Below are 13,781 nucleotides of genomic sequence, written 5' to 3'. Positions count from 1 at the left end.
AAAAGGTTAGGCTAAAATCCTCCTGAATTTAACTGTAACTCTGAGTGTACAAATGCAAACACTCGAGAGTTCAATTAACACTAAGGATTGTACAGTGTATGTCTGTCCATTGGCCACTGATTTGACACTATACCAACTAATACACCCTTCACTATTGATTCTGCCAGAGGGCTATTTGCGTTGCACTGTGGTAATCAATACTAGTGAATTTAGTAGTGTGTCCATTTTTCAAGTTTTTTTTTATATCTATAATCCCATTATTGAATAACAACCAAAGCACATGTCACATTCTTCCCTTTACATCATTCTGCAGACGACCATACAACTTAAAAACAGAGTTTGAATACGGTTTATGGCCATTTCTGTTAAAAACACAACCTGCTCATTTCCTTACAGAAATACAGACGAGCCTTAAGAAAAAAGAAAAGAAAAAAAGGTTTCCATGACCACGCCGCATGTTTGTTCACTGAATGTAATCTATGAACAAAACAAAAGAAAATAATCACAATCATCTACAGTATGGAATTCAAAGAGAGAGATGTGATGGACTATTTCACAACTGTATGGTTTAGCTATGCAGTCAACTTTGCAGAATATTGTACACGTACAATTGTGTTAAGAAATTATCTTATTCTTTTCTTTTTCTCTTTTCTTTTAAGTAATGAATTTGAGTATTGCACAACAACACTCAACTCTTTACACAGTCCATGTGTGAATATTAAGGCAAGATATGAATATCCGATTTAAAAAAAAGAAATGGACAAAAAACGAAAGTGGACAATTTTGGCCTGTATGGGGTGCTGTTGGCTTGACGGGGGGAATGAATTTTGTCAAACGGAACATTAATATGCATCACAATGAAATGGTATGCATGACATATCTGAAAATACATTGAATTATCAAACTCAGATGAGCAATTAAAATATTGTGTGCCAAATATTCCATAAACGCATTTTTCCTTTTTGAAACCAGATTTGCATTTTACCTTCCCATAGTGCAAGCTAATCTTTGGTGCAGTGAGTGACCCCTGGTATCTGCTGTAAGGGTATGGAGGACAGCGGGACCCGGTTCCTCCAAATATGACACCAGGATTATGTCTCTTCGGAGAGACTCTGGAGGAATTGGGGGAAATAGATCTGTAGGTTTAATGAGCTTCAACCTACAGTCAGTAAAATATAGGTAGATTAAACACGAGAGAGAGATTTTATCCCAATATCCCTTGGGGGTTCTTGTGTTTCACGACAACGGTGTACTTAACAGGATGACATGGAGGTATACATTTCAAGGGGACATACAAGTTCATACAACCTTTCGAGGTGACATACACGTTCATACAATCCAAAGTCTCGCTCTTCTAAAATGGTCAGTGGACGTAATCAATAAATAAATTTCACATCGAGAGGAACCTAAATGTGAATAGGCAACAAAAGAGAATTGGCATCATAATCGCACCAAGTCAACGTGCTGAATTTGGTTTTCCCTATTAGACAATACAAAAAAGAAAAAAAAAACGGTGGTTGACCGAAGAGTTTAAGAGTTGAGGATTATTGCATATTACACAATTTTCCTTGTCACTCTATGTGTAAACAAATCAAAATGCTATGCACTGGAAACACAATTCGTACTGAGAAAAAACATTAACAACAATAAACAAGAAAATTTAAAATAAAACGTGTTCAGCTATTTACAAGTCTGCGCCTTTCCTCCTAGTGTTTTGCGATTGTTATGTTCATACATGGAAAGTGTTTCAAAAATAATAACATTTTTTTTGGAAAGTGTTTCAAAAGAATAACTTTTTTTTGTATGCACTATCTAGCTGTACAGGATAAATACTCTCAGGCAACAGGGTATATGGATGATTGTATATTTGACGATCATTGAATGACATTAGTGACACAGCTCTCTCTCACCACGCAGTGTGCACGTGGGTAAGAGTGGACGACACGCCTCGATAATTAGTACCTGTTCTCTAGTCCCCTCAGTTAAGGTTTTCGCTTCTTATTTTACAAATTATACACATTGAAAAAACCCTGACAAAAGGCACACCATGGATAAAACGTCAACATCTCAATTATATCACTAAGGACTAGTTATACATAATCTTTCTATGTATAATATGTACAATTAACTGTGGAGGATTGACATACGGCGGAGTCCATCCAAAGATCCAGAATCAAGATGAATTTAAGGGGTCTGTTAGAGGCACAGCTCCACCCCCTTACTGCCGCGTGTCACTTGGTCCATCTTGTACTGATAGAGGTGATGGCTGCACTGGGAGTGCTTAGGCTGCTAATGAGGAACGGCGAAGGGACTCAGAACTTAATTGGTTTGTGTGGATGTAGCACCCCCCCCCCGCCCCCCTTTGTAATTCACTTGACCTTCATAATATCACACTGTTCTGGTCCGATCTGCCAAAGCTGTTCAAGGTGAGAGCTATTGGCGTTTCTCCACCCAATACTCAAGTAATCTGAAGAGTCTTGTAATTAGGTGGAGGTGGAGGGGAAGGGGGGGGGGGGGGGCAGTGGATTTCCTCCCACCCCCAAGTTCATACACACACGTGTGTGTGTGTGTGTGTGTGTGTGGTGGGGGGGTCCTATGTATTATGTACAGTTTACATCTCGTCTTCCAAAACACCAATTGTTTGAGGATTCTATTCACAAAAAAGGAGACTGAAGGACTGAGACAATGACACACAATGGCTTATTATTCACCTTAGGCCATCTCAAAGCTTCAAATATAAAACAGAATCTCAGTCAGAGTTAACTTTGCCCTCACAACTTGTATTCCCCCATTCACTTATAATGCTCCTGATGAAAAATCCCCCCCCCCCCCCTCCTCCCCCCCCAAAGAAATAAAAATAAATCTCTTGTTCTCTCTCAGAGACCACAACGACAACAACAACAACAAAAGGATCAAACTAATAAAAACTGTAAAAAGAGAAGTGCAGCATGAAGTCTGGCTAATGGGCCAGGGAGGGCATTGTTCTCTCTCTCTCTCTGTGGGTTTTCCTTTGTTTGTTTTCCCCCCCGTTTTCATGGTTCATACTATTTTCTTGATGCTGGGTCTCTTGAAGCTGCCTGCGCTGCGCTGCTTCTGCACCTGGCTGGCCGAGCCATGGCGCGTCCGTCCACTGCTGGACAGAGCCGAGCTGGGGGACAACTGGACGTTCTCCTTGTCCACACCTGGGAGGAGGAGGAGGAGCAGAGGGGCGAAGGTTGAAAAAGGAAGGAACAGCAGTGGTGGAAAAAAAGTACCAAAATCTTTTACTTAAGTAAAAGTATCAATACTGAAATATAGAAATACTGCTTGAGTAAAAGTACAAAAGTATTGGCTACCAAAAGCAAAAGTAATCATTTTGCAGAATGTCCCGTTTCAAGTTTTCAAATGTATAATAGTTAGTCTAGAATGATAGATGAAATGGGGGAACCACGCTCATAGGGTGGATTTTTTGACGCCACCTGTTTTTTTCTTAATCCTTGAAGGGTGTATTTTCAGATTCGGTCAGGTAACAGGCTATAAACAAGAATTGATTAAATCAATTAATTACCAGCTGCATTATTATTATGTGCTGGGCCTGCTATAACTGCCTCTGTGTCAGTTTCAGCGCAGGTAGGAACCAAAATTCTCTAAGGCAGAACTATTGTGTTCCGAGTCGTTCGTTTCCACCCGGACATATTTGCGACACACACACACACACACACACACACACACACACACACACACACACACACACACACACACACACACACACACACACACACACACACACACACACACACACACACACACACACACACACACACACACACACACACACACACACACACACACACACACACACACACACACACACACACACACACACACACACACACACACACACACACACACACACACACACACAAAAGTGGATGGTTGGCTAGAGTCGTGGCAGCCAATAAGAATGATAGCTTGCTAGTAGGCCACTACGGCAGCCAATGAGAGAGATAGCTTGCTAGTCCAGAAAGGCAAAGCGATCGGCAGCCAATGAGAGAGATAGCATGCTAGTCCAGAAAGGCAAAGCGATCGTTCATAAACCAGTTCCGCTGTGCTTCACACAGCAGCTGGTAAAAATGTCCCATGGGGTTCATTTTTAACCCCTTCTTACACATATCCTGACTTTACTGCATCTGTAGACCACTATAGTGCTTCTGTAGAGCACTCTAGTTTATCTGTAGACCACCGTAGTTCATCTGTAGACCACTCTAGTGCATCTGTAGACCACTCTAGTGCATCTGTAGACCACTCTAGTGCATCTGTAGACCACTCTAGTGCATCTGTACACCACTCTAGTGCATCTGTACACCACTCTAGTGCATGTGTAGAGCACTGTCGTGATCTGTAGACCACTGTAGAGCATCTGTAGACCACTACAGTGCATCTGTAGAGCACTGCATCTGTAGACCACTATAGTGCATCTGTAGACCACTATAGTGCATCTGTAAAGCACTGTTGTGATCTGTAGACCACTACGGTGCACCAAGATAAGAGCTTATACATTGGATAACAGTAGGAAACAGCCCACCTCTGCATGTGGCATGTCTTACAGTGTCATCCTGGCATCAATGTCGTTTTCCTTTCATTTCAGTGAGGTGAATTTCAGTTCCAAGTAGATGTTGAAAGGTTATAAACACTTTCCCTCCCATTCACAAGTTACATGCGCCACTTTGGATTATTTTTAAACACTACAACAAAGGATCACACCATTTTAAAGCAGATTTTCATGAAAAGGAACGATGATGTCGGCGCAGTGGTTCTTCAAAGGTTAGTGAAATCTAGGCAGTCAACGGGGCATTGCGATTAATTAATTCCACAGTCAAACTGTTAATAATTTCACTGTTACCGTTAGTGAAAAGAGAAGTATAGATGTGATCTGAATATTTTCAGCATTTCGTTTTTTTTGTGTCCTGCCACTTTAATGAATTCCTTGGGTCCAAATTGTATAGAAAAATAGGTTAATTATCTCAGTAGGTTGTTTTCTTCAAAAGTTATGCTGGTTTCTATGGTTTTCATCTTGCGGTTTAGGGTAGGATATGTGTAAGAAAGGGTTCAAAGTAAACCTCATGGGACGTTTCCCCCCCCCCGTTACCTGGCAGAATCATAAAATACACCCTTCAAGGATTAAGAAAAAACAGGTGGCGTCAAAAAATCCATCCTATGCGCGTGGACCTCCGTTCCATCTAGACTAAATCTTTTGAAAATAGCAGATCTATATGCTCACAAAGTGTTGCATCGCGACGCATTGTGAGCATGTAGATTGGATATTTTAAAATGGACAAAAGCTATAGGCTGTAGTGGTTAATGTTAATGTTTTGTAATAATAATACAAATCTACAAAAGTAACTGCTAACTAAAGTTTTCAAATAAATGCAGTGGATCCGAGATGTAGTGGAGTAGAAGTAAAACCATTAGAAATTTGAAATACTGTAAAGAACAAATACCTCAAAAATGTACTTAAGTATAGTTTACACCACTGAATAGCAGCAGATAAACGCTATCCTGAAACAACACTTCAATCCAAGCTGCTTTTGCACTTGGTGGCAACTTAATGTTTCGTGTGGGTTCATCAACTAACTGTGAATATCTTCCATTTGATAATCAATATAATTTGCGTACAACATTATCTAAGGGTTTACATTACTGGTGACATTTGATAGCCTATCCCTTAAATAGAAGAGGAGACAGCTAAATGTCACATCCTTTAAACAGTCACATGACACAACACACCATGCAACAGCTTATTCCCAGTGTGGGATCAGGTTTCTGAGTAGTGTTGCTTTATGCAATGACACCCACTAGAGGGCGCCACCGACAAACGTGGGTAAACTGCCCTTATCCCTGCATTTAAAAAAAGGCGCTCATGGCAGAGATTAATTTTCAACAAAAAACAAACAACAAGAACTTAATGCTAATAGAGTTCAAAGCTAATAGAACATTAATGGTAAACCATCAAAGCATATTCTTCAGCCTGGGGCAAAACTATTTAGTGAATCCCAATATATTTGATTGACACTGGGATCATTCCAACCAAGGGGAAGGGGCTGAAGGGATGTGATCGACCATGACTGACCTCCAGGGCCACAGAGGGTCAAAGGCCAGTACCTGGGAGGAAGAGGAGGTGTGGCGCAAAAACGGCAGACTTTGAGCAAGACAGAGTGGCTTTACAGAGAGAGAGAGAGAGAGAGAGAGAGAGAGAGACACAGAGAGAGAAAATGGGAGAGAAAAAAGAAATGACAATGATGACAACAAGAACCAAACAGGAACCAAAACATGAGAGCAAAATAAAAATAAAAAAATAAAACGTGAATGACTAAGTGATTCATCGTTACTGGATAATTGGCATGAACTGATCAGGGAAAAATAAATGAGGGTATATATGGTTTACACTACAGGAACACATACGCACAGCAGGTAGAGGTAGAGTTACGGTACGGCGGGAGGGACGGGGGATGACTTTTCACACTGCAGTCAGTCAGCCCAGCCCATTCAAGAGGAATAGAACCAGTAGAACTCAGTGCCAATGGTATAGATACATATATATTTAGTTTTAAGTCCATATATTCAGTTCGTGAGAGGACTTAAAACGTAGGTACCAAACATTTACTGCTCAGTCGAGATGGAAGTTCCACATGGCACATACACAACCAATAGGTGTCCTACCCGACTACAAGGCAGGGTCCAGAATAGATTAAATCATTGGAAGAGACCAACCACTGCAGAGATGCTAGTTAATATAATATTGTATTACATACTCTGCCGTCTGCCATACAGGTTGGTTAAATTAACCTTTAATTCATTATACTGACAAGCTTTAACAAGCGTTGGTCCAGTGTTAATTGTACAACTTAATAAAATACTAGTTGTACGCATTGTGCATCGTGTCTGAGAAGAATAAAAAACCTATAAATGTGTGCAGACTTGTTGAGGAAATGGGGAACTCCTTTTTCCACACACTTCCAGAGCTGCTACAGATAACGTTGACAAGGTCATTCTGAACTGGGCCGGTGTTAAAGGGTTAAACTCAATTTATACATAAAGGACAAGTCCGTACTAAATAACATATAGGCTAATTTTGGGGTCATGGGGTCGAATTGCCGGCCTGTTGTCCAGTTTCCCCAGCAGACCTCATAGCATAGAGTGGAGACCATAAGCATATTGCTGCTTAACTCAGACCCGGCCAAACGTGTACGTATTTTGGCGGAATCTTTTTCCAAAGCCCACACCGCCCCCACATTACGTTCCACTTCCGCCAACATGGTATTTTCGACGGACGAAAACAAAGGAAACGCATGGATTAGTGGATCATTTATGCATTTAATTAATTAATCTGTTATTATTTGTCATTACACATGAGCCGCCACAATCTCGTAAATCATTGGTGTGAGCGTTCGGTACAAAACGCCAATCAAAGTGACTGTACTGGCCAATCACAGTGCGCCTTTTCCCGGGACTCAGCAAAACACAACATCTGTTTATCAGACTGTGCAATTCACCCTTTGTCAAGTCCCGCCCGTGGTTGTGCCCCTCTTTGCACCCATTGGTTGCCGTGTCATGGTTGGACAAAAATCCTCTCTCTCCATCCACTACCATTGAAATAACATGTTTTTCAGTTGCTTCGTATTGATATTCTGTGCATTCAATTCTTATTTTAAACTTGGTGTCAGTAAAAAGGAACATCACAGGTGCAGCATGGTTGTTTTTAGTTTTTTCCAAAAATGATGTTTTAGCAAATTTAACATAAACTAGGCGGAACCAGGGCGGAACAAGGCAGAAGAGCCTTGTCAGTCAGGGACCAATCAGAAGGAGGCTGACAAAGGGTGAATTCTGCAAATAGATGGGCAGTTATTTGGGGATCAATATACTGTAAGTAGGAAAATGAGTCTATATGTTATTTTAGTCCGGACAAGTTTAACAGTACACTGGTGTCACGCGCCTGAATCTAAGTGGTGCAGCCGTGCAGTGTGAAAAGAAGCTACACTATCCCTGGGCTAGAGGCTATAGCCCAGGGATAGGATTACTGCTGGACTAGAGGCTAGCCCAGGGATAGGATTACTGCTGGACTAGAGGCTAGCCCAGGGATAGGATTACTGCTGGACTAGAGGCTAGAGGCTATAGCCCAGGGATAGGATTACTGCTGGACTAGAGGCTAGCCCAGGGATAGGATTACTGCTGGACTAGAGGCTAGCCCAGGGATAGGATTACTGCTGGACTAGAGGCTAGCCCAGGGATAGGATTACTGCTGGACTAGAGGCTAGCCCAGGGATAGGATTACTGCTGGACTAGAGGCTAGAGGCTAGCCCAGGGATAGGATTACTGCTGGACTAGAGGTTAGCCCAGGGATAGGATTACTGCTGGACTAGAGGCTAGCCCAGGGATAGGATTACTGCTGGACTAGAGGCTAGCCCAGGGATATGATTACTGCTGGACTAGAGGCTAGCCCAGGGATAGGATTACTGCTGGACTAGAGGCTAGCCCAGGGATAGGATTACTGCTGGACTAGAGGCTAGCCCAGGGATAGGATTACTGCTGGACTAGAGGCTAGCCCAGGGATAGGATTACTGCTGGGCTAGAGGCTAGCCCAGGGATAGGATTACTGCTGGACTTGGACTAGAGGCTAGCCCAGGGATAGGATTACTGCTGGACTAGAGGCTAGCCCAGGGATAGGATTACTGCTGGACTTGGACTAGAGGCTAGCCCAGGGATAGGATTACTGCTGGACTAGAGGCTAGCCCAGGGATAGGATTACTGCTGGACTAGAGGCTAGCCCAGGGATAGGATTACTGCTGGACTTGGACTAGAGGCTAGCCCAGGGATATGATTACTGCTGGACTAGAGGCTAGCCCAGGGATAGGATTACTGCTGGACTAGAGGCTAGCCCAGGGATAGGATTACTGCTGGACTAGAGGCTAGCCCAGGGATAGGATTACTGCTGGGCTAGAGGCTAGCCCAGGGATAGGATTACTGCTGGACTTGGACTAGAGGCTAGCCCAGGGATAGGATTACTGCTGGACTAGAGGCTAGCCCAGGGATAGGATTACTGCTGGACTTGGACTAGAGGCTAGCCCAGGGATAGGATTACTGCTGGACTTGGACTAGAGGCTAGCCCAGGGATAGGATTACTGCTGGACTTGGACTAGAGGCTAGCCCAGGGATAGGATTACTGCTGGACTTGGACTAGAGGCTAGCCCAGGGATAGGATTACTGCTGGACTAGAGGCTAGCCCAGGGATAGGATTACTGCTGGGCTAGAGGCTAGCCCAGGGATAGGATTACTGCTGGACTTGGACTAGAGGCTAGCCCAGGGATAGGATTACTGCTGGACTAGAGGCTAGCCCAGGGATAGGATTACTGCTGGACTTGGACTAGAGGCTAGCCCAGGGATAGGATTACTGCTGGACTAGAGGCTAGCCCAGGGATAGGATTACTGCTGGACTAGAGGCTAGCCCAGGGATAGGATTACTGCTGGACTTGGACTAGAGGCTAGCCCAGGGATATGATTACTGCTGGACTAGAGGCTAGCCCAGGGATAGGATTACTGCTGGACTAGAGGCTAGCCCAGGGATAGGATTACTGCTGGACTAGAGGCTAGCCCAGGGATAGGATTACTGCTGGACTAGAGGCTAGCCCAGGGATAGGATTACTGCTGGGCTAGAGGCTAGCCCAGGGATAGGATTACTGCTGGACTTGGACTAGAGGCTAGCCCAGGGATAGGATTACTGCTGGACTAGAGGCTAGCCCAGGGATAGGATTACTGCTGGACTTGGACTAGAGGCTAGCCCAGGGATAGGATTACTGCTGGACTTGGACTAGAGGCTAGCCCAGGGATAGGATTACTGCTGGACTTGGACTAGAGGCTAGCCCAGGGATAGGATTACTGCTGGACTTGGACTAGAGGCTAGCCCAGGGATAGGATTACTGCTGGACTAGAGGCTAGCCCAGGGATAGGATTACTGCTGGACTTGCAATATGCAGGGGAGAATATAGCATTACAATTCTCATCTCCATTTTCTAGAGGTCTATACATACAGTACAGTTCAGGTACTAAATGTGTATATCCCAAAATAGCGCTCAACGCTAAATTTGTTGTTCATTTTTCAACAGGATGTGGGCATGGATGGAGGGGCCAGACAGATGACCGCTGTCCAGTCTCCGGAGGGTTTATCTCATCTTAAACGGCCCAATAAGAAATTCAGCCAATCCAAGAAGAGCGCCGTGGCGTTGGCAAACTGCAAATAAAACATCACTTTTACAGCACCTGAACTGTGCGAGGGAGTCTGGCTGGTATCGTATGCATTACGAGGTCTTAATTTGTACTAATAATCACACACACACACACACACACACACACACACACACACACACACACACACACACACACACACACACACACACACACACACACACACACACACACACACACACACACACACACACACACACACACACACACACACACACACACACACACACACACACACACACGCAGACAGGTGAGGTTATCAAAGCAAGCACAGTGAGAAACACACACAGAATGGACACATGGAGTTACCACAGCATTTCAGACTACAGGCTGGGGGGGGCGGGCCATTAGCTGCCCAGAGAAGCTCTATAGCTGGGCTTTGTACCAGATGTTTTGGCCGCCATCTCCTCAGCAGGCTTGGGGTGCGACAGAGTCGGGGAGCATCTACAAACTACTCAACCCACCCGCAGTGCACGCGCATGGAAATGTTGTTAAACAGAGAAAAACACAAAAGGCAAAAGAAGAAAAAAAGTGAGTGGATTAGAGGCAACAGTGGCCAGAAGAAAGATAGAAGAGAGAAGCAACAGAGAGAGAGAGACAACATGTGAAAGCACACGCAATGTCATGTTTTTGAAAATGGGAGCATGTGTCCTCGATTTGTAAACGGCAGACTTCTGAAGGTTTGCGGTTTGAATCAAGCTAGCCCCTTTGGTAAAGTAAGTAGCCTTGCCGAGCCATGAGGCCCATAGGGCAGGAGCCTATCTCCTGTTTCTGTAGCGTGAGGCAGCTTGATGTACAAGTACACCCCCTGGACACGACGCTAGTATGTCGCAGGGATTTACCCCCAATCCAACCCTTGATGCTGAGTGTCAAGCAGGGAGGCACTGGGTCCCATTTTTTGAGTCTTTGGTATGACCCGGCCGGGGATTGAACCCCATCCTCCCAGTCTCAGGGCAGACACTCTAACCACAACGCCACTGAGCTGGTAGCCCCTTTGGTGCTGTACACTAAACCCAGTAGACATTTAACTTATAGTTCATGTTCACAAAATATGTCTTTCACAAAAATGAAAATGTCAGATGTTATGCAGCTCTGCTGAACTTTTAAGTTCAACGTTAGTCAACTGTAACGCAGACAGTATTCATTTACCCTGTGCATTGTGAATAGAGGCTAGCTTGAGCAATACCTAATTCATACACAATAACATCTAAACAACATACTGTATGTTAAGCAGGCCGGGGGGAAAGACTGAGGGACACACACAGACTGGTGCTACGTAAGTCATCGACTGTGACTACTCTGTGCGGAGGCATATTACATATCATTTTTGGGGGTCCTTAGTTGACATGAAATATTGAGCACCACTGATACAGAAACATAAGGTCTTTGAGAAAACTGTCAGGATTTTGAAGACATTTTTAAAATTTCGACGTCAGGCCTAAACGGGTTAAAAGAATATATTTTTTAAATAAATAAATGTGGTCATGTGTGTGCGACCGTGCATACCTGGCGAGTGCTGCGAGGTGGCCAGTGAGGTCATGGAGTTGGACAGGTTGAGGTTAGCGGTGATGCTGAGCTGACTCTGACTGGTGGGGGGGTAGGGGGAGGTGGGCGTGCGGAGCAGCTCCTCGCTGCGCTCCTCCTCGGCCGTGGGGAGGTAGCTGTCGATCAGCGCCTCCAGAAACTTCACGATCAGCTCCGCGTAGTCCGGGATCTGGGTTTGCTGAGAAAGGAGGAAGGGAAAAAGGAACGGGAAACAATTAATGAGGAGGTACTGTAACATTTTATGTGTATAGGCCACGCCCACTGCTATGCTCTATAGACCAATTATTTGTTTACAAACATTGGGACTGGGCGCACGCCGCACGGGTGACTGTTTCATGTAATCAATTCCCAACAGATCTCCAAACCTGTTGTTTTGGTTTCAGTCCATTCAATCTCTCTTGTGTGTTGGCTAGTGAGATGCAGCCCTAGGAGACATTTATACTTCAACGCGCAACAGTATTGCGCACAGAGAACAGCTGATATACAAGCTCACATCGCATCGCAGACGAAGCATAGATTATACTTGATGGGCTGCAGGTGTGTGTGCAGCCGTGCACAAACAGGCTCTGCTGCCGTGATCATAAGCGCACCTCCCGTTCTTATGACAGCGACTGGAGGTGTGGTTTTGAGGATAACTGTTTTGAATTGCTATTATTGTTCAAACACAACAGAAACCAATGGATTATATATTTCAAGGGCGAGAGATCACAATAAAAATCCTAATCATTCTTCCTCCACACTGAGGAAAAACAGCATCTGAAAGTTTGATGGGGTATTTTTTTACACGTGAGTGCAGTTATAACTTTTCCATTGCATCTTATGAGAGGTGGTGTTCTTCTGCTGCCGTTATGCGCGCGCATGCTGTTGCTTATCAGTGTGATGTCATCTGTTAAGGCGTCTATTGAGCGTTGCAGTCCCGCCCCCTTTCATGACGACGCCAGGCCCAAGGACTGTCTAAAGAGGACAAGACGCGAAGACCGTACGGGCGACGCCATTTTGCTCACATGGTGCTCCATGGAAAGAAAGAAACATGCGCAGTTGAGACCAGGAAGTTGGATATGACAAATCATAGATATGGCACAAATGGCCCAGCAGATGGCGTGATGCCACTGAAAGGAGAGATGCTTGTACATATGTCACGTCCGACCAACATTACTGTCTGTGTGATGATCCATTTGCTGTTAAAACATTAATATAAAAGGTAAAATGCAATGACGTGACATGATATGTACAAGCATCTCTCCTGTCAGTGGCATCACACCATCTGCTGGGCCATTTGTGCCATATCTATGATTTGTCATGTCCAACTTCCTGGTCTCAACCAAGGATAGTCTAAGAAGGATGAGACGCGAAGACCGTACGGGCGACGCCATGTTGCTTTGGAAGGAAAGAAACATGCGCAGTTGAGACCAAGGAAGCTGAACGCGGAAGTGTTGGCTGCATATAGCCCATTGCGCATGTTTCTTTCCTTCCAAAGCAACATGGCGTCGCCCGTACGGTCTTCGCGTCTCATCCTTCTTAGACTATCCTTGGTCTCAACTGCGCATGTTTCTTTCCTTCCATGGAGCACCATGTGAGCAACATGGCGTCGCCCGTACGGTCTTCGTGTCTCGTCCTCTTTAGACAGACCTTGGCCAGGCCCAGGAAATAATTCCCAATGCATTTTCCCCATAGACATTTCAAGACCTTTTAAGCGTCGTAAAAGCCAACTCGAGTTGTGACAAATCATGACAACATGAACAAACACAATATTTAGGACCAAACAAATAATTACAAAGAAGAACAACAAAAAAAGTGTTGTAACCTGCCGTTTTTTTCTTCTTTCTAATTATTTGTTCGGCCCAAAACATTGTGTTTATTGTCATGATTTGTCACAACTCGAGTTGGCTTTGTCTTTAAATAAATACTTTAGGAAAATGAACGGGGAATTCTTTTCCGGGTCTTTCGAGGGGGCGGGA

The 13,781-nt window shown here is 44.3% G+C and overlaps 1 protein-coding gene across 7 annotated transcripts in view; it reads right to left on the bottom strand.

Annotated features, from left to right (window-relative positions):
* Positions 1-2,872: 2,872 nt before the first annotated feature.
* Positions 2,873-13,781, bottom strand: part of nf1a (neurofibromin 1a) — a 132,194-nt gene continuing 121,285 nt past the window's right edge. For 4 of the 7 annotated variants that reach the window (XM_079514833.1, XM_079514835.1, XM_079514840.1 and 1 more), the window contains 2 exons: positions 11,785-12,001; positions 2,873-3,182 (listed from right to left, as the gene is read on the bottom strand). In XM_079514833.1, the coding sequence (XP_079370959.1) occupies positions 3,040-3,182; positions 11,785-12,001 (360 nt within the window). In that variant the 3' untranslated portion in view covers positions 2,873-3,039. Of the gene's footprint in view, positions 3,183-6,141; positions 6,199-10,663; positions 10,730-11,784; positions 12,002-13,781 lie in introns of all 7 variants that reach the window. The other 3 variants (XM_079514834.1, XM_079514837.1, XM_079514839.1) reach the window with 2 other exon arrangements.

This window comes from Electrona antarctica (genome assembly GCF_951216825.1).
Source record: "Electrona antarctica genome assembly, chromosome: 11".
Taxonomy (NCBI): Eukaryota; Metazoa; Chordata; class Actinopteri; order Myctophiformes; family Myctophidae; genus Electrona; species Electrona antarctica.
Note: the sequence above shows the minus strand (reverse complement) of the source record. Positions and strands in the feature narration are given on the sequence as shown.